The sequence below is a fragment of the Cebus imitator genome, unplaced genomic scaffold (assembly GCF_001604975.1).
Source record: "Cebus imitator isolate Cc_AM_T3 unplaced genomic scaffold, Cebus_imitator-1.0 Scaffold68, whole genome shotgun sequence".
NCBI classification, from domain to species: Eukaryota; Metazoa; Chordata; class Mammalia; order Primates; family Cebidae; genus Cebus; species Cebus imitator.
In genome coordinates, this window is record NW_016107383.1 from 6426977 (window position 1) to 6448534 (window position 21558).

General features: G+C 40.5%; 1 protein-coding gene across 4 annotated transcripts in view; it reads left to right on the plus strand.

Moving 5' to 3' along the window:
* Positions 1 to 19099, plus strand: part of COL14A1 (collagen type XIV alpha 1 chain) — a 255166-nt gene extending 236067 nt beyond the window's left edge. For 3 of the 4 annotated variants that reach the window (XM_037739316.1, XM_017530706.2, XM_017530707.2), the window contains exons 46-48: positions 14320 to 14397; positions 16424 to 16579; positions 18215 to 19099. In XM_037739316.1, the coding sequence (XP_037595244.1) occupies positions 14320 to 14397; positions 16424 to 16579; positions 18215 to 18294 (314 nt within the window). In that variant the 3' untranslated portion in view covers positions 18295 to 19099. Of the gene's footprint in view, positions 1 to 14319; positions 14398 to 16423; positions 16580 to 17399; positions 17771 to 18214 lie in introns of those variants that run through there. The other variant, XM_017530708.2, reaches the window with a different exon arrangement.
* The last annotated feature ends 2459 nt before the right edge of the window (positions 19100 to 21558 follow it).

Below are 21558 nucleotides of genomic sequence, written 5' to 3' on the forward strand. Positions count from 1 at the left end.
TTTTTTGGAGATGGAGTCTTGCTCTGTTGCCCAGACTCGAATGCAGTGCAGCAATCTCAGATCTTGGCTCACTGCAACCTCCACCTCCTGGGTTCAAGTGATTCTCCTGCCTCAGCTTCCCAAGAAGCTGGGACTACAGCCATGCACTACCATGCCTGGCTAATTTTTGTATTTTTAGTAGAGATGGCATTTTAACATGTAAGTCACGCAAGTCTCGACCTCCTAACCACAAGCGATCCCCCGACCTCGGCCTCCCAAAGTGCTGGGATACAGGCGCAAGCCACCATGCCCAACCTAATCAGTTTCCATAATCCCCCAAAATTATTGAATCAGAGAAACCATCTAATCATCTAACTAACCTAACCATCTAAAGAGTTTCATTTTTAGATTGTATATCTATAACAGCTGGAATTTATATCTGGCTTATCTTATACAATAAATCAGCAAATATTAAATGCAGAGTTTATGTAAGGTTTTTTGGCTTGGCAGATAGACAACACTATTATTTACAGCTTTTCCTTATTAGGCTCCAGTTGCATCTGCCAAGTATTGCGCTGGGTCCTGTACACACTACCTCATTTGGGTAAAGTAGAAGAACTGGTTTGAATAAGGAAGGAATACAAAACATTGCTGAGGGCACAAACTGGGAGATGGTAAATGCTAAATGAGTTATATAGAATGTAAGGGAAGATGTCAGTGTGGTCTTTGAAAAGAACGGGTGCTCACATTTATTAAGCAACGACTATGTGTCCATCACTAAACGTGTTATGTAATGCTCATAAAAATCTTATGAGATCAGGATTAGTTCCATGCTTGATGAGGAAACAGGCTCTGCTAGATTGTTAATTGTCCAGGATCACGCAGCGTAACAATAGGGGTCTAGAATTCAGATCTGGATATGTATGATTCCAGAATTCCTGTGCTTGCCAGCTTCCCTACTTAATTAGCTGTTTGATCTTGACTGCTTAAGCTTAAAACCTAATCTCTGAATCTCCGTTCATTCATTCAGTGGTACTTACTGAGCATCTACTTCACTTCCAACTTGTGTTGGTCACTGATGACGTGGTGGCAAACAGGGTATATCTTTCCTGACTTTCATGGCAACTTACTGTTTAGTGGGAGACAGATATTAAGCAAACAATACATGAATCATTTAATTTCAGTTGTAATAAGTGCAGTGAAAAAGTAGAGGATGATATTGGCATACAAAAGGAGACTCTGACTTGGTCAGTGATGTTTTAGCTGAGACCTAGAACTTTAGTAGGAACTTGCCATAGCAATAATAGAGCTGGGGAAGAGCATTCGAGGCAGAGGAGGCGACAGCACGTGCAAAGGTCCTGAGGTAAGAAAGGGCTTGAAACCTCTAAAGCAGTGATTCTCAACTCTAGCCGATGTCAGAAATTATTTGTTATGAATGGGGACAGGGCTGAGAAGCAGTAATTCTCAACCCTCTCCCCTTTGACAACTAATTCCTCATGTCTCTTTTAGAGTTCCAAAATAAAATTCATAGATATTAACTATAACCTATCTTCACATGTCATATAACCAACAACGCTAAATAGATACATTAGAATGTTCTCCAGTGTAGTACAAAGGAGAACTAAAAGGGAAGTAATTTATAGTCAAATAATTTATTCCAATATGTATTTAAATATAAAAACAACCTCTAATCATTTCAACAACCAGAAGTTCTTCTACAAGTATTAAGAACATCTCCTAGGGATGGCACTGCCCCTACTAAGCTCCGTTGTTTTGGATAAGAGAAAGAAAGAATAGCATTGTTGGAGCTTGGTGAGTTAAAGGGATAGTAAGAATTCAGGAGGAGGGAGGCGTAGACAGAGGCCGCAGCATGCAACCAACATTTTGTGAGTCTGGGTAAGGAATTTGAACTTATCCTAAGAGCAAGGTAAACATTCTACAATTTCTGCTTCAGGACGCCATTTGAAAGACCTATGTCACTCTGGATTTGTCTCTGTTGTGTTCACAGTAGTGATCTACTAAGATAATGAGCACATGATTATATTATGCAAATAAATGTAAATTCTCTTGTCCTCCTTTTCCCACACACTGAATGGCAAACAAACTCCTCCAAGCAAACAAAAGTAAACAAGGAATCAACTTTCCTTTGAGCACCATGAATAGGTAACACTCCCTTTCAGAGACTCAGAAATGGCAGCATGGGAAATGGCGCACCCACACAAAAGCTAAACCTGTCTCCCTAATGCTCAGGTTGAGCTGTGAGTCAACAGGACTCAGACACCTAGAGAGAAAACTGAGTTCCAGATTGATTTTAAAGTTGGGAGAGAGAAGTGGGATATTCCTGTGGTTAAAAAGGAAGCAGCTGGTGCCAGGAAGTGACAAGGCCAAAGAGGACTCCTCTGCCTCTGATTTCCCAGGGGAACTGTCGGGGCTCTGTAGGGCTTCATATCCTGTCTACAGTTCCATAGAAGCAACAGAGCTTGCAGAAAGGATTGAGCGCAGGGAGCAAATCATTCAGGAAACCTGGATGAACAGTGGTTTGGATACTTCACTCCCAAGAAACATGGGCTAGCTCTACAGAAAACCAAATGCATCTTGAGGCAATCACACTTTCTGAAGAAGGAAGGATTCCAAATGCCCCTCCAGTTCTGGTTCACCTGTACCTTCTATGAAGGAGAATTTGTCATGTCATCCAATACTTGTGAGGCCAGGGAGCTATTAAAGGGACGTTGCAAGCTGTTTCCAGCACATTCCAAAATAAGTGAGGAGGGAAGAGTCAAAAAAAGAAAAAGACCATACCACTTCTGAGTAAAACCATAGCACTTCTGAGCCAGGAATACTGCAATGGTAAAGATCATTTCTGTGAGATTTCCTAATGCCCCTTGTATCCTAGCTGGTTCCTAGAAAAATTATCTCTATGGGACAGATCATCTTGATTAAAGATTGAGTGCTGCTAGAGCTTTATGATTTGCTAATTGGCACTTAAATATTTTCAAGTCTTCCCTGTGATTTTGTATTACAGTGGATATTCAGTTGCATGAGACATGTTCTTTCTTTTTACTGCTGTTAAAAATTTGCTAAAATAGGCTGGTAGCGGTGGCTTACACCTGTAATCCCAGCATTTTGGGATGCCAAGGCAGGCAGATTGCTTAAGGTTAGGAGTTTAAAACCAGCCTGGCCAACATGGTGAAACCCTGTCTCTACTAAAAAAATACAAAAAGTAGCTGGGTGTGGTGGCACTTGCCTATAATCCCAGCTACTTGGGAAGTTGAGGCAGGAGAATCCCTTGAATCTGAGAGGCAGAGGTTTCAGTGAGCCGAGATCGTGCCACTGTACTCCAGCCAGGTGACAGAGCAAGACTCTGCCCAAAAAAAAGAAAAGAAAAAATCTGCTGAAATACTGTTGTCTTCTTTCTTCTTTGATTCCCCATCCCCTGCCTCTCATTTCCTGAAGGATGAACAAAATAGTTTTCTCTTTCTTTTTTCCACCCAGTACTTATCTGGTAAAGCCCAATTTGAATGCCCTTCTGAACAAGACCTTTCTCTGCAGGTTTAGTGAATTGTGTTTTCCTAATGTTATAGTCATCTTGAGGCACTGACAAGGAAGGTTCTGTCGGCTTTTTTTTCTTCTTTGCATCATCTTTTATTGATTTTTTCCTATTACAAAGTGGCTGCAGGAAGAAACTGCATTAGTGATCTATTAATGTGTAACAAATTACTTTAAAACTTAGTGGATTAAAGCAACAAATATATATAATGTCCATTTTTATGGATCAGAGATTTGAGTTTTATGTGGGTGCTCTTGGCTAATAGTCTTAGATGAAATTGCAGTCAAGATGTCATTTAGGGTGCCAGTCATTTGAAGGCTTGACTGGAGCTGGAGCAGCTGTTTCCAGGATGGTGCCCTCACAGAGATGTTGGCAGGAGTCTCAGGTCCTGGCTGACTATTGGCAGGAGGGCTCAGTTGCTCACCTTGGATCTCTTCATGGGGTTGGTCAAGAGTTCATTTTCAAAGCATGGAGTCTGCTTTCCTCACAGCCACTGATCCGAGAGAGAAAGCAAAGAAGAGTCCCCATTAGGATTTTGATACCTAGTCTCAGAAGCCCAAGCTTGTACTTTCACCATGTTCTATTTGTTAAAAGGGAGTCAGAAAGCCGACCCACGCTCAAGGAGAGAGGAATGGGCTGTACATTTTGGAGGGAGGCATTTGAAAGATTTTGTGAGTGTCTGTTTAAACCATCCCACTCTTCTAAATTAAAATAAGGCCTTCTGGCTGTGCATTGCAAAGAGGGAGTGATGCGTTCATCCATTGAAATTATTTCCAAGCCATATGACGTCTGCAATGCTGAGTAATTAAGGGCTCTTGTGAAGAGTTGGCTTACTCTGCCTGTTTTCGCCATTTATGTTTGTTTTCTCTCCTGTATTCTTTTAAATCATCCAAATGCCAGATGTAGGTTTTCAGAGGAAAATGCAAGATGCAGCTTTAAGCACTTTAAAAAAACAGTAACAATTATTGGGAAAAAATATTTTTGAAGATTTTCTTTTGTGTTCCTGTTTCTGAAATTAATTGTAATTAGAACAAAATCAGCTTTCAAAACAAACACAAAGAATGAGAGAGAAAAGCCATTGACAAATTAAAATTACCATTAAATTATGTTCCCACGCTTTATAATTAGTAGAATATGACTGTTACAATAATAGACAGCTGTAACTGGTGTTTTGTCTTGCTTTGCCTTGGAAGCTTATATTATTATTTCTGTAGGTTAAAAAAAAGAGTTTTTTTAACCTCAATTGGAAAGTCTGTTAGTCAGTTTTAATGAATATTTGATAAATCAATGGCTGATTAATCCTACTGCATTAGTGTGTGACACGTATCATTCAATATCCAGATAGAGTACACTTTCTTGAGTTGGCCTTTAATGACTTCTTTCTGTTCATCTTTTTTTACCAAGGAGGCTACGTCATTCCCCAAAACAAATTTTAATGTACATTTTTCTATTATTCCTCATAATACATGAAATACAATAGTTATTTCATAAATCATAACTAGTTTATGGTGTTGATTACCTCTTGGCTAGCTTTTTGACCGCCATTCCTCATTCACCCTCAAGCTCTAATAAAAGCAAAAGCCCATGTGGATATAGTGCATCAATCCTGAGATGTCGTGTTAATTGCAAATTATCGTCACGTGGACAGTGTAAGCAATTTCCTTTCAGGTCGTCATCGTGTAATTTAACCAGAAAATCATGGCAAATTTCCTTCGAAGGACATTTCATTTTACTTGATAACAGAAGAGAGGGAGAGAAAGGAACTCGGTTTTTTTTTTTTAATGTAGGGATGTATTTTTTCATTTTCTAAATGTTCAGGCCTTGAACACAAGTAAAGTGGAAATATAATGCAGTTCATATGATAAAACTAAAGCTGTTTGTATTAGCTGTGATAAACCATTTTCAGTGAATTTTTTGATATGGCCTTTGTAGCAATGACTGCAGTAAGTTAATATATCAAAATGTCTTTTCAGAGGAGGGTAAAAATATGCAGAGAAAAGATATATTAACCCTTTCCATTTTCATTGTTCTAGATTTGACTATGGCATTAAATTACTATGTAAATATAGCAAAATAGATTGACTTTCCTGAACTTCTTTGCTAGTTTGGAAAAACATGATGAGTATTGTCGATTTGGGATGTGTTTATCTTTTTTTTTCTAATTTTACATTAAGTTCCGGGATACATATGCTGAATGTGCAGGCTTGTTACATAGGTATACATGTGCTATGGTGGTTTGCCGCACCTGCCAACACATCATCTAGGTTTTAATTCCTGCTTGCATTAGGCGTTTTTCCTAATGCTTTCTTTCCGCTTTCCCTCCACGCCCGGACAGTTCTTGGTGTGTGATGTTCCTCTCCCTGTTTCCATGTGTTCTATTGTTCAATTCCCACTTATGAGTGAGAACATAATGAGTCTTTCATGCTGATCATGAAGGGCTCTTGGTCACAACACATTTTGTTTTAAATTCTGTAGACCCTGACTCAGTCTATCCCAATGCCTGGACACAGCTCACTTTTCCAAGACTGGAGAGCATCATATCATTTTCCAGTTCTGCAAGGAATGAAGACCAAGCTCCAATTTACATGTTATCAACTGGCCAAATATTCACGCTGAACCTGAAATGTTCATTTTTAAGCTATAGAAATTGGCTCCCTTTCCCACTAATTTTGAATAATTTATGGTTTTCTTAATAGTCAATAGTGGAAGGAGAAATCATCAACATTTTGTAGCAGAAAGTAATAGACTGGCATTTGGCCTGACATTCTCATGTACCAGTGAGGTCATAGCATCAGCGGCAAAACTGGGTGAACAAAAAGCCCAGATTCCTGTTGCCTGATTTAATGCCCATTCCTTCCTGCCCCTCACCTGCAGCTGTAAGTGCTCAGCCTGCAGGCTACACTAGGCTGGTATGCGCTGATGAACTTTGCACCTCATTTTCTTCTTCTCTCTCTCTCCCCTTCTCTTTTTAATGTCTGCTCTTCCTACTTCTCTTTCCTTCCTACTGCACTTCCTCCCTCTTGCAGCCCACATTTAGGTGAGTCTGTGGGAGAGGCAAACCAACACAAATACCAAAGGACCCTCTACCTATGCTATCTTGTCTGATAGCAACTAATAGAAAGACCTGAAGTGCTAACCCCTTTGCCTTGATCTTGATCTGATTAGTGGATTCCTTTGATCACTGAGTGGCCCCACTTAATGATTCAACCCGTTTTCCTCTGGCTTTTCTGTGGCACTAGTGCAGGGTTTACTGGTGGAGCTAAGCTGCCTTATCTAATATGTTGTCTTGTAGCACCCAGAAGGAGCAGATCCAGGTTTTGCAGAACCTGAAGCTTACAACTTGGAGTTCATCTTAAAGAAAAAAAATACAAAGTTATGAACACAAAATTAAGTAGGGGGAACTGAAGGTGGCCCTTATAAGTTAGTGTCCCTCCATAGTCTGGCACATCAAGCTTGTCATGCTCTGGCCCAGACTAGCCTTATATTTTGTCGCCTGTGAAATAACCTGGAAGTGCCAAAGCCATACCGAAACATTTCTGGTCCTCAGGCACATTCTGTTGTCTCTCACCTGCAAGCCTTTGCACATGCACATTCATATGCCACAGTTCCCATCTGTCACTTCTTTTTTTTTTTGAGACTAAGTCTCACCCTGTCACCCAGGCTGGAATGCAGTGGCACGATCTCAGCTCACTGCAACCTCTGCCTCCCAGGTTTAAGTAATTCTTCTGCCTCAGCCTCCTAAAGTAGCTTGGACCACAGGCACATGCCACCACACCCAGCTAATCTTTTTATTTTCAATAGAGATGAGTTTCACCACATTGGCCAGGATGGTCTCAATCTCTTGACCTCATGATCCGCCCTCCTTGGCCTCCCAAAGTGCTGAGATTACAGGTGTGAGCCACCATGCCTGGCCCATCTGTCACTTCTTTATGCAGATAACGCCTGTTCTGCAAGATGTCATTTCAGGGGTCAGACATAGTGGAAAGCCTCCTGCAGTCCCCACAGGTGCCCCAGTTCTGTGCTCTCATATTCTGCTGTAGCTGTTTTCACACTGCATTATAACTACTTGTTACCTGTCTGTGTTTCCTACTCCATGGCGACCTTCTACATGCAGGAGGAGTGCTTTTGACTCCGATTCCCAGTGGCTGATGTTGGGACTGGGCTAGGCAGTTTGTGTTGTTTGCCTTCGCCAGGCTTTAGCTTCAGGGTGCTAAGTGTCCAGGCCCCTTTGCCCTCTGCTCTTTGGCCAAGTCAGCCCAATGGGAGACCTTGAGGAGGACTGGAGGATATGAAGAAGGGCAAGCCCCGCCCCTGCCTCTTCTGCAACTCCAGCTGTAGCCACAACCCCTCTGCACTTCGGTTTCTACTGGACAGTCTCCACCTCTGTTTCTAGATCCCCATAAGGCCCTGAGCTCTGGATCCAAGTCACACATTTCTTTCTCATTGTCTCTACACTCCTATGAGCAATAGTGGCTCCTTGCTGTTGCCAATTTGTAAGTTATATCTTTGTTTGGCTTCTGAGCTTTTCCGTCATTCGTGTTACCAAGACTCTGTATTAAATTCCAAATTTCGTCTTCCTGAAAGGTCTAGAGTGGTTTCCATTTCCTGGGCTGAGCCCTGAATTATAAAGGCACAGTAGATGGCCAGTTGTCATATGAAAAAGACAATAGGAAGAGGGGTCTTTAGCAATTATTTGCAAGGTTTATTTACATGTAAAATGACTATGAGTTCTCCATCCCTGTCCATCTTAGTGTGAAGCATGGAGCCCCAGAAACTGGTACTCGTCCTACAGACCGTGCATGCAGAAATAGCAGAGCTTAACAAAATGCTGACAGTACTTACTGAATTGAGTCCAGTTAATCTGCCTTCTTGGAACTAGGTGCTAGGTCCAGTACCTTGCACTTAGTAAGCATTCATACAAACATTAAGCAAAGAACAGACTGTCCTTGCAAGCCATCACCAGCATATCCCAGGCAACAGACAATGTAATAGCACAGCAAACCTTGATCTATCGTCTCTGTGACTTTTTGGTACAATTACAACAGAAGCATTCCCCAGGCCTTGCATAGCTTCCTTGGCATAAATCCTAGGAGTTCCTCAGAATGTCTGGGGATCAGGAAGGAGTGACTGTGCTCCATGGAGCAGCATGAGACTCCAGGCTGGGGGGGAGAGGCCAACAGGCCAAACAAAATAGGAAGCAGACAACCAAGGGCCAGTCCTCGGACATGTCAGTGTGAGCAGGATAAACCCCCTGAAAATCAACTGCAAATCTTGCTCAGGGTAGAGAGCAAGTATACAAATTGAAGAAAGCGGCTGAGGAGATGGGGTTGATAAACACAAGGGCTGACCGCTGAGTGTGAGGCCAGAGAGAATGTGCAGACACATTTGGCCAGAGGTTTGGGAAGCTATAACTAATAGCAAGACAAGAAAGAGCCTTCAGGTCCAGCTTAGGATGGAGAGGCAGGGAGTGTCGTGGTTGAACACAGAGGCTTCTGCGCCCATCTGCCTGGGTTGAGATTTTGGCTCTGTTATCTCCTAGCTAAGGATCCTGACTTAACCTGTCAGGATCCAGTTCTCTTTCAGGGTTAATAGTAGTGCCTGCCCTCTTGGCTCATGTGAAAACAACATGAGTTTGTTCATGCGAAGCAGCTGGCATCTGAAACACAGTGAGATCATCTATAGGCAGTGCTGACGCCGTCTCAGGCACGTTTTTGACTTGTCAAAGTCTGCAATTAAATTTGTGTTCCATTCATCATCCATTTCTTTGATAGATATTTTGTGAGTGTTTAATATGTGACCAGCACTGGGAATAGGATGAAGATCTAAAACAAACAAGTCCCTGATTTCGTGGGCCAGAAAATGAAAATATTGGCGAGTCAGTATGAGGTTAGTGGTGAGGGAGAATCAGGTAACCTGAAATGGTTTCTAATGAGACTCTGAAGAATGAATGAATATGATAGATGTACCACTCTGATGGAGGACGTTGTAGAATGGACGAGGCTATGCATCTGTGGGAGCAGGGTGTATATGATAAATCTCTGCATCTTTCACTCAGTTTTACTATGAACCCAAAACTGCTCTAAAAGATAGTCTATTAGAAAAAGAGAGAGAGAAGGAGAGGGAGGAGATGGAGGGAGGAGACCTCTTTCTGATGATCCTAAATATTATTTTGGTTACTCTACAGAAAACTAAGGTATTTTAATCTTGGCTAAATCATATTTTTTGCTAAGTTAGATCTTAATTTATATTAGCTGTGCTCATTTTAAAAATTGCAGTACCTCAAGCTTAATTGGAGCCAATTATATTCATCTCTAAAAGGCTCTACTAGTTGATATCACCACCACACAAGGAACTTGTTAGAAAAAGCAATGTTTACTAGGAGTGTAAAAGTGAAACTCCAGCCTGAGGAATTTTGTCTGTTGATCTTTCAAAGGCATGTTTGCTTATAACAGACAGCTGAAGTATTCACAATAGCAAAGACATGGAACCAACCCAAATGCTCATCAATGATTGACTAGATAAGTAAATGTACATATACACCATGGAACACTATGCAACCATAAAAAGGAATCAGATCATGTCTTTTGCAGGGACATGGATGAAGCTGGAAGTCATCATCCTCAGCAAACTAACACAGGAACAGAAAACCAAACACCACATATTCTCATTAATAAATGAGAGCAATGAGAACACATGGACACAGGGAAGGGAACAACACACACTGGGACTTGTAGGGAGGAATGGCAAAGGGAGAAAGAGCATCAGGACCAATAGCTAATGCATGCAGGGCTTAATACCTAGGTGGTGGGTTGATAGGTGCAGCAAACCACTATGGCACACGTTTACATGTGTAGCAAACCTGCACATTCTGTACATGTAGCCCGGAACTAAAAATAAATTAAAAAAAAATAATAATGGACAGCTGAGTACTGGTCTAGGCATTGAATTCATTCATTAGTCTTCCAGTCTTTACTGGGCCACCTAACAGTGAGACTCTCCATGGGCTGATGCTAGAGAGATAAATAAGGCATAGCCCCAGCCATCAAGAGGCTAATGGTTTTGGCCCCCAAAACCATGTCTCAGGCCATGTGGACATGAGACTACGTAATCCTATGGAGTACTCAGTAATAAAGGAGGTGCAGTTACTAAGAAAGCAAAGAATTCATTCACTCATTTAGTCATTTATTCTTTCATTTGTTCTTGCAACAAATATTTGTGAGTTATATATTATGTGGAAGGCATCATATAAAACATTGAGGATATAGCCATGGAATAACATATATATCCCTTGCCCTCTTGAGTTTATCATGATTCTGCCTACTATGGTTATAGGGGAGTTTTGAGTTGGGCCTTAAAGAATGAGGAGAAGTTATGGAGGCAGACAAGGTAAAGGGCATTTCAAAAGAAGGGAATTAGCATTTGGGAATCCCATGAGTCTCCTGTCTCAATGCTTTTGTAGAAAGGACACTGGCATTTAGCACTGGTGACCCCATCTCAGCACCAAGTGGCCCCACCTTGGGTCTGTGCAAAGGAGATCTATCATGGGCCATGACTGGGTTTTGTCTGTAAAAAATGACTTTATGCCCAGGATCCACTGCCCTCAGCATCTCATGGACAGTCACAGGATATTTGATTTCCCGCCTTTTAATTAGTTTCTACAGGGCTGATCGAAAATATATCCAGATCTGTTTTTAGAGACCTGAAGTCTCTACACTTAGCCTTTGATCTCAATCCTCATCTAAGGTACTTAAATACTAATTTTTAACAAGATTGCTTCACTCCAAAAAATGGTCTACAACCAAGTTCATTTGTCATGGACATGAACATTCCTTCAGTAGGAGAGCCATAAGTGAACACATGGACAAACAGTAATGTATTCACCTAAATGTAGTTTGTAGTATAATAACTTGGAGAATAATAAAATCATCCAGGCGTGGTGGCTCATGACTGTAATCCCAGCACTTTGGAAGGCCAAGGAGGACAGATCACTTGAGGTCAGGAGTTTGAGACCAGCCAGGCCAAAATGGTGAAACCCCATCTCTACTAAAAATACAAACAACGATTAGCCAAGCATAGTGGTGCACACCTGTAATCCCTGATACTCGGGAGGCTGAGGCAGGAGACTAGCTTGAACCCAGGAGGCAGAGGTTGTAGTGAGCTGAGATCACACCATTATACTCCAGCCTGGGTGACAAAGTGAGACTCTGACAAAAATAATAATAAAAAATAAATAAATAAAAGAATAACGTCTTAAATTCCTTGTTAATATATAATTGTATGTTTAGACATTTCCCTTTTTCTTTTCTAAGGCATTTCAGGGCTGGAATTTATTTATTTATTTTTTGAATATTTTTATGAGTCTTTCTCTCTTCTTACTTCGACATATGTTACAGATAATATGATTCCGTTTATTTTTCTCTGTATGAGAAAATTAACCAGATTTTCTGTTCCCAATCTTCTCCACCTCTAGCTCTCTTTATGAATAAGCAAAAAAACAAGTCAGAAAACTATCATTTGGGGATTATTCCTAAGAATGCTTTCCCAGATATCCTCTTCTGTCTGATCTATGTCTTCTTGTGAAGAATTAAGCACTAGGAGCCATCCTGTTCAAGATGATCCTGCACCATGAGGTCGGGAGAGGCCACTGAGTCACCACACTCTTAATCAGGAGCAGCCTGGTGTTAGTCATCAGTATATTTTATTATGTTCTAGTTCTTTCAGAATTAGTTATTCCCCATGAGAAATGTGACTCCAGTCCAAGCAGAAGAAGAAGGATTCTCGGCTACATTCTCAGATGCACACTGGGACACAAGCACTGACTAGTGAAATAGCAGCTCTCAACTAAAAACTACAAACTCCGATTAGCTACTAAGCTAATACCCAGCAGGCTTCCATGGCTTGGGTTTCCGTCTGAACAACTCGATTAGCAATTGGGCATTACAAATTGCTGAGTCAGAGTTAGCTGTGTGCTTTTAAAACTCAGATGAGATTATTACTTTTGAGAAATGTTATGGGCTCTTAAGAGAAGAACCAGATCCTGAACAGAAAGTCACAGGCATGGTGGTTTGTGCCCTGAGCTGTCATGGAAGTGCTGGTCTTGTGTGAGCTCAGATAACACCATCAAAGTGACATACAATAGGATTGGGTGTTTGGGAATTCTAGCAATGAGTGGACCAACCTGGATGACTCCTAGTAAATAAGAAGAGCTTTTTAAAAGAGATGCCAGTCTATGTCTTGACTACAAGAGATTGTTACTGGGAGCACAGAAAATACCAAAGCTGCAGGTTAGGAACAGTCATTATATGTGCGGTGTAAAAACAAAAAACTAAAACCTGTTCCTCACCGGAGTCTTCTTTACCAATAATTTCAAGAACAAATACTACGTCAACACTTCTTTCTGGAAGTTACAAACTGAGATATTAAAAGTAATTATTTTTAAGTGCCAGCATCTTGTTTGTTGCATCTTCTAATTTATTGATCATGAATATGCATTATATTTGGAGTAAACAAATAGTTATTTGTAATTTAAAAATATCGTAAAGCCCTTCCATGCCTGCTACCTGTTAAGTTGGCCATTTTTCATTTACTTATATTTCTTTCTAGGCTTTGCCAATTCAACGTAATTTCTCAGTAGGTATAATTAAACAGAAATGCTGTTCTGCAGGCTGCTATTTCAAAGCATTGTTGTACATGAAAAACAGGCAGCAAATATCTTCTATGATACAAGCCAGGGTAACCCAGAACCCAGTTTAATGCAACCCTATCTTGGGCCTCAATATAAGTGCTCTCACCTTTCAAGTGATCTTGTGATAGGACCTGTTTAGATGATGAGGTGTCAGCGTATAGGTTTCTTTGTTGTTTGCCTGTGAAAATGTATAGCTTGTTAATAGTACTGTAAATTATAAGAGGTCTGCTCTGTGGAAAAGAAACATGAATAGATTTAGATTTTTATAGAGCTGAATCAGCCAAATCAAACACAGGCTTTTCCGAAGCTTCCAAGTTTTAATGGAAACTCATGCTCTTCAGAATGTTGCTGCCTAATTATATTTCATGCCGTTTGCAGATATATTACAGGGTGGACCAAAAGGAAAATGTTAGACGTGTTCACTTGTGATTTCTATTGTGTTACTTGTAGAATGCCAACTGCATAAGTCGAATGGCCTGGTGTGTGCAGAGACAGGGCCAGTTCTTGGCAGGCTGTAGGACTTCAGTAGGAAGGAGAACAATAGACTTGCAGAATGGTAATCACAGGCCACACACTCAAATACAGAACCGGACTTCAACATGTGATTCTGCGTATGCTACCAGTGTCAGAATTTAATTTAAAAGTCCTGTGGTACTCATAACCCCAAACCAACCCACTTAATTGTCTTCATCAGAGAAGCGCCTTTGAACCCCAGAAATATTGAACTACAAAGATTTAATTTTATTTTTATTATTTATTTTTTTATTTTTTTTGAGTTGGAGTCTCACTCTGTCACCAGGCTGAAGTGCAGTGGCGTGATCTCAGCTCACTGCAACCTCCGCCTCCTGGACTTAAGCGATTCTTCTGCCTCAGCCTCCCAAATACTGCTGAGACAACAAGCACGCACCACCGTGTCCAGTTAATTTTTGTGTTTTTAGTAGAGATGGGGTTTCACCATATTGGCCAGGCTGGTCTCTAGCTCCTGACCTTGTGATCCACCCGCCTTGGCCTCCCAAAGTGCTGGGATTACAGAGGTAAGCCACTGCCCCCGCCCAAGATTTTATTTTAAAAAGAACTTTAAACATTTCTTTTATTTTATTTTAAACAGGTCTAACTGGTATCAAGGGAGAAAAAGGAAATCCAGGCATTGGAACCCAAGGTCCAAGAGGTCCCCCTGGACCAGCAGGTAAATCTTCCTTTCTAACAAGAAACTGCAACTGTACATTTTTATATTCACTTGGCATTGCAGGTGAGGAAAATTGTCATCTTACATCCTCGTATGTAACTGAAATGGCTGTATTTCTTATTTGTTTCATTGGGAGCCTTCTTGGTTAGTAATGATCCTCTCAATACACAGGACCAAAAAGTTAGAGCATATTCTGAGATCTGATTATTTGCGTGAGTTAGGATAGGATATTCTGTGGTATAGTAACAAATAAGTCCCAGATTCTTAGTGGGTTTACACAATAAAGCTTTATTCCACACTCACACATCGTTTCATATGAATAAGGTAGCTCTCTTCCATCTCAGAACCCATGACCATGGTGAATCATACAGCCTCCAAGAGAAAAATAAAGAAGGCACATCAGTCTGGGTATGGTGGCTCGCTCCTGTAATCCCAGCAATTTGGGAGGCTGAGGCAAGAGGATCACTCGAGGCCAAGAGTTTGAGACCAGCCTGGGCAACATAACAAAACCCCATTTCTACAAAAAAATACAAAACTTAACCAGGCATGGTGGCATGCGCCTGTCGTCCCAGCTACACGAGAGGCTGAGGAGAAGGATCACACGAGCTCTGGAGATTGAGGCTACAGTGAGCTGTGAGGGCACCACTGCACTCCAGCCTGGGTGACAGAGGGAGACCCTGTCTCAACAACAACAACAACAACAAAGAACAAAGGCACATTGTCTCAACTTCCTAAACAGAATGAGATGTCATTTTATTTCCATTCACATTTTATTGTCTGGAACTAATCACCTACCCCCAACTGAACTGCAAGGCAGACACAAAAACTAGAGGAATTTAAGGCTATTTGGTGAGCGCTGATATTTCCAGCCATGATAATCTTACTGAATGAGTTCTGTGGAAGTTTTGAGTTTGCGTTTTATGTGCTTTTAGAATGGTCTCCAGATGAACACATTCGATATTAGAATTATTAGAATAATATGCAATCTTATTATAATATATATTTATAATGTCAGTCTTAGTGCATTGAGTAAAGTGCTTTACATATTTTTCTTTCCAGTCTATTACAAATTTTGGAACATACTTTTTCTAAGAGAGGTTCCTAATGCAATAGATTCATTTTCAGTGTAAATATTTCTGTTATTAGAGATAGTGTGAGGAACTGATCTAGCATTACACATTACACAGAATGGGTGGTTGGTGAGTGTTGATTGAGAAGCTGAATATATGAGAGCCACCACGCTGTTCAAATAGGAGGCGATACTTGTTCCCACTTTTCATTTCAGTTCTAGTTGAGAAATTCCTTTGGAAGAATGCCTTTGCAACACTGTTGGAACCAGGCCTAAAAACAAACAAGCATACAAGCCAGAAAAAAACTCATATTGACAAATTTCTTAGAGTCACAAAAATTTTAATTCTCTTATTTTTACTCAATATGAGTTCTCAATTAATGTGCACTAGGTTAAAGAAATTTTGGATTAGTATATTGGGTTGAATTTCAAGCTTGTCATTTGTCTCCTGCAGGACAATTTCACACTCACACAAATTTAATTATTTAGGGTTATCCACCAGTACTGAATTACACGGCTGTTCTAACTCGATGATGACATTGAACTTTGAGTGTGTTCATGTTTGTATCTGTGTGTGTACACGTTCATAGATTGGATTCATAAGGAACTGCATTGGGAAACAAAAGCTCCAAAAAGCAAATAAGGTTGAGAATGGAATGTTCCTTTTCCTTTAATATCCAAGAGGTAATAGAAAAGAATACATTTTGTTTCCCAGTTTCCTGAGCTGATTAAATGCATTGACCAAAAGCATTGACCTCAGGAGGATATGCGATTACGCTGTGATCCTCTGCCTAGGAAATCTTGTCTAAGAAAAAGAACTCCTTGAGAAGAGAGAAAGAGGTTATCCTAATTGTCCTAAGAGTTGCTTCTGTGAAAGCTAGTTTTCTTCTTGGTTGTTTCAAAACTTATCCAATTGTGGCCAAAGACCAACTGTTTTCATCTATGGGTGCTTCTTAGGACCTTCAGGGGAGAGTCGGCCTGGCAGCCCTGGGCCCCCTGGCTCTCCTGGACCAAGAGGCCCACCCGGTCATCTGGGGGTTCCTGGACCCCAAGGTCCTTCTGGCCAGCCTGGATATTGTGATCCCTCTTCATGTTCTGCCTATGGTGTGGGAGGTAAGTGTCACAAAAAAGCTCCTCTTGTGGGCTTTGATCAATGTTTTACTATGCTTAGTATAAAAATGACGAGAGAGTGCTAAGAAAAAAGTTAAATTGGTTATGGATGGGAAGCAGGGCTTGACCTCCTCACTTCCGTAAATTATCTCAAGGCATTTTCTATAAAGTGCAAATTGCTATAGAGGCTACTCCCTTAAAAACCTTAAGAGCAAATTCAAAATAACAGCACATCTAAGTCTTCCCTGCTTCCAAATGATGACCTAGATATACGTGCCCTCTGACTTCATATTTAGCACATTTGTAGGACATGATTGAACATTATTTTGGAGTCCGCATTCTATGTGACTGCTGTGATGTGGTCAAGACCTCCCATAAAATTTTCCTCTTGGTTTGGGGAAATGTCAAACTTAGAACTTCTCCTGTAATTAAGAGGGCTCCTTAGATTATTTTCAATGATATCCTGCAGACCACTTGCATTTTAGGTGACCAAGGATAGTTCTGAGTGGAAACAAAAGTTGTGCCTTATCACTAACTACTGGACTGAAAGAGTATGCTTCCTAAAATCACCTGCAGCATGCATGCTGGTGTGCTGTGCAATAGCCCCTTTTCTGATGTAGTCGCTCTTGGAAGCAACAAGAGAGAGGCTGAGGGACTGCTGTGAGGCCCTGAACTTGTTAGTTAATGGATCTACAATTTTCTGCTTCGGTAGAAATTTAACCTTAGTTATCAGAGGAATTGGTTAACAACGTTTTGCTGATGTGTTTTTCTCTGTTCATCTTTTCCCTCCCTGTTGTCTCAAATACCCCTATCCCTTATTAAGTTCTGATCCCCTACAATGATTACCAGCACTGAAGTGGAAATCCTCCACTCTGGTTACATTGGCCCTGGCATTTGACTTTGGATACAGAACTGTCCTGTCGACCACCACCACCAAGCCCCTGCCCCTAACAATGGACACCCTGCTTCCCTGCCTCTTCCGCATCGCTGCCTTCCCATTTTCAAACCTCTTGTCCACTCCATTCCAAACATGATGGCGTGATAACATTGGAACCCATAAGCAAATCATATATGTCTATTTCAATAGACACTGACTGCTCCATGTCAGGCTGGATAGAGGTATATGATTGTGTGCCAAGAATTTATCCCAGACTCCCCTGTGTGACAGCTCCGTAATGAAGTTACTTAACTGTGCCTCCTTCTCCTTCTTCTCCCCATACAGGGATGGATGGGCATCTTTCTCCTTGACCACCCCACTCTCCCTTCCTTCCCTGGTGACCTCCCCTCCCTGCTATCCCCTGGTGATGGACTTCTAACATGAGATCTTTTTTTAAAATTTCTATTTCTTTTATAATTTTGCTGAGTTTTCAGGGTTTCTTCTGTAAATAAAACATATAATATTTAAATGGTTGGCTATGATTCTAATTTTCTAACAATTTCTGTAATGTCTTTCCCTTTGTCCATTTACTAACTGTCTGAAACCTTGTGGGGAAGGTTCAAGGGGCGTGGTGGATTAAGATACCCACTGCTTTTTACCCAGCAGGATATCTCTGTGTCTCTAAGGACCCAGGTGAGGGGAGAATATCAATTTATGATTCTGGGGTCCAGCAAGTCCCCACCCCCACTTTTCCTCTTTAGCTCCCCATCCAGATCAGCCTGAGTTCACCCCTGTCCAAGATGAGCTGGAAGCTATGGAACTGTGGGGCCCTGGAGTCTGATAGCCTCAGAGGAAATTTGAAGACCACTGCAAGAACTCTTAAGGAAACTTGTTTGAGAAAATATTGTTATGTGGTTTGTATGCTACTTTGGGGGGATGGGGCTCACTTCAGCAGCCTAAATCTCCTCCTTGGATAATGTTAATATTATTGTTGTTATTATTAACAAAAAAATATATTTTTTAAAAGTCCCCTTAATCTATGACTTGGTAGAAGTAATTTCCTTTTGGTGTTTTAATGGTATGTCAGATAATTTGTTTTTCTAGAGAAAAATGCTCAAAGAGGAATTAGGAAAAATAAATTGAACTCTGGAATCTTCTCTCTCAAGTCCTAAAATGAACAGATATGATTGTGTTTGAAGGAAATATGGCCCTGGCAGGAAAAGAATTCAAAGAGGTTCAGAGATGATACCATATACTCCTACTCCCTGTAGGAATAACCTTGCTGATTAAAAAAAAAAAAAAAGGAACATTATTGGAGAAACTACCTCTTGTTTAATTGATCTGTCCAACTCTGAGATCACTTGGCAACCAGTTTCATGGGTATCCAAAAATAAGCATTTGGATGTAACCTTTCTGAATTTGGTAGTTTTAAAAATAGATTTAGTTCCTCAGTGGTTTTAACTCACGTGAAATAATGACTTTCCACCAGCTCTAATGTAAGAGATACAATTTTGATGATCAATTTATCCAGCAGTGCGTTCCAGGGGTTGCCTCTCCTTATCTACAGGGATTACTCTGTACATGCAGATAAGTTTTTGCAAACCTATTTTCATTTTCTTTTGTAAGCAAATAAAACTTTAAAACAATGTATGTGGATTCTTTTTCCTGTATTTCTAAGTATCACCTTAAGCTTTTGTAGTCTCAACTGAGTGTCCACGAGAAAGACAACAGTTGTCATCCTTTAGGTAAGCATTCAAACTTTTATTCATTCATTTACTCATTCATTCACTCACTCATTCATTCATTCATTCATTCATTCATTCATTCATTCTGAGTGCAATAGAATACAGAAGAAGCAGTTGACTTGGGACTAAGAGATCAGCAACATTTTATTATTCATTAAATGTTTACCAACAGTTGATGGAGGAGTCCACCTGTCTTCTGATATTGAGGAAAGCCTGAAAACCCCTAGAAGGCAGAGTGGAAATGAGGTGGAATCTAACAGACTCTAATCCTTAAACTATGTCTTCTGGTCACAAAGGAAAACTCTAGGGATTTGAGAAAGATTTGAGTTCTATTATGTGCTAGTTGAAATAGAAACGAAAGAGAACCATAAATTTAATGTGTGCTCCTTTTCCTCTGTGACATCTTCCTAGTAACAGCTAACTTTAAAAAGTAGGGATAGGACCATTTACAACTAGAAGCTGGATTCTTTCTGGATCAGGAAAAGGCTAACATGAAGGATGGTGTCTGTCTGATCACCAAGTTCTCTGACTTTCTGCCCTTCCCATAGTCTCCTGATATTCTTTGAAAATGAAAGAAGACTTCATCTGAAGGATTCAAGCAGTCTACTTGCGTGACTTTGGGGGTGAGGGGTGGTCTAAGCAAATCATTTTTTGGTGTCTTTGCAGGGATTGAAAGAAGACAATGAGCAGATAACCAGCAGCCATTCCCTTTCAGTTATGGTATATGATTCCACCTGAAAAAGCAGGAATTATGGGAAGAAAAACTTGTCTGCAGCCCATCAAGATAGCCTGACCCAGAGTCACCTAAGAGAACTCTTCCACCCTAAATGACTGGGGTGTGTAATCAGTCGCTTCTTTCTCTTTGTCTCAGATTTCTTAGCCCATGACATTTAATAGCGGGTATAGAGAAAGATATTCTATACATTTTAGCGTTTGGCCATTGGAAACAAAGTTGAATACCATGTCACTAAGAAGACTCTCGAAGTTCACTTATAAATGGTGAAGTATAAACTACCAGAGATTCTAATTAATTCACATCATTCTTGAGTTGTGCAAATACACTTGGCTTTGATTTTACTTGGTGATCTAAATTTGTTTATTTAAGCTGCAAGAAAGTTACATTAGTTTGGAATGTGTCATCACTTGGACCCAGCATATCAGACTGATATTGAGTGAAATGTTAAAAAGTGTAACTCAGATTCTGGATTTTCGAGTTTACAATGCATTGCCTGTAATAAAAGCTGATTTTGAAGTGCATTTTTATTGACTTACTTTGGCAGAAATACACTTATATCTTAATTTATATTTTATAAGTTGATACTGTTTTCTAAAAGTAATAAAGCATCATTTCATAAAAAATACATTAATCTCTAGAATTCTCATCACATGTTACAAACTCTCTATTTCTTTTCAGAATAATCATTTTAGGATAGTATTTTATATTCAGAAAGACCCCAATTTAATTCTAGAACAACTCTTTCTTCCTCTTTCTTTTTTACCTCTCCTGCCCCACCCCATCCTTCCATATCAAATATTACTGTGAACCAGGGAGTGTTTTCGTTCTGGGGATAAACCAAACCATCAACAAAAGAGATGCGGGCTCTGTCCTCATGGGGCATCCTTTCTGTTACTAGAAAAAGACAGGAAATGTGTGAACACACAAGCAAAATTAGTTATCAGATAACATGAGTGTGTTCAGGGTGGTAATGGCTGTAGACAAATTAATCATCAATCATGATGAATATGAAAGACACAGATAAGGTCCTAAGACAGTAATAAGAAAGGAGGAATAAAGGAACATCTGCATCCACCTCTCTGAGGGGCTGACATTTAAGTTGAGACATGATGAGGTCAGGAGTTCGAGACCAGCCTGGCCAACATGGTGAAACCCCGTCTCTACTAAAAATACAAAAATTAGCTGGGTGTGGTGGCACACACCTGTAGTCCCAGCTACTCAGGAGGCTGAGGCAGAAGAATTGCTTGAACGCAGGAGACGGAGGTTGCAGTGAGCCGAGATTTTGCCATTCCACTCCAGCCTGGGCAACAGAGTGAGACTCTGTCTAAAAAAGCAAAAAAGAAAAAGAGAAAAGGTGTGGGAGATGGATTCAAGCCCAGGGTTTGTTAAGTACAGAGGCCCTTTGTCAGCAAGGTAGGCGTCATGTTCAGGGAACGACAAGCAGGCTGATTGGCAGGAGAGTGAATGGAAGATGAACAAGGTGAGACTGAAGACCAAAGCAAGGGAGACTGTGAAGTTATTTGCATTTTATTTTATTAATTTCATTGGAAGTAACTGAGGAGCTGCAAACAAATGACGTGATCAAGTGTATGTTTTAAGTTAGTAAAGGGAAAATTGCTCTTTC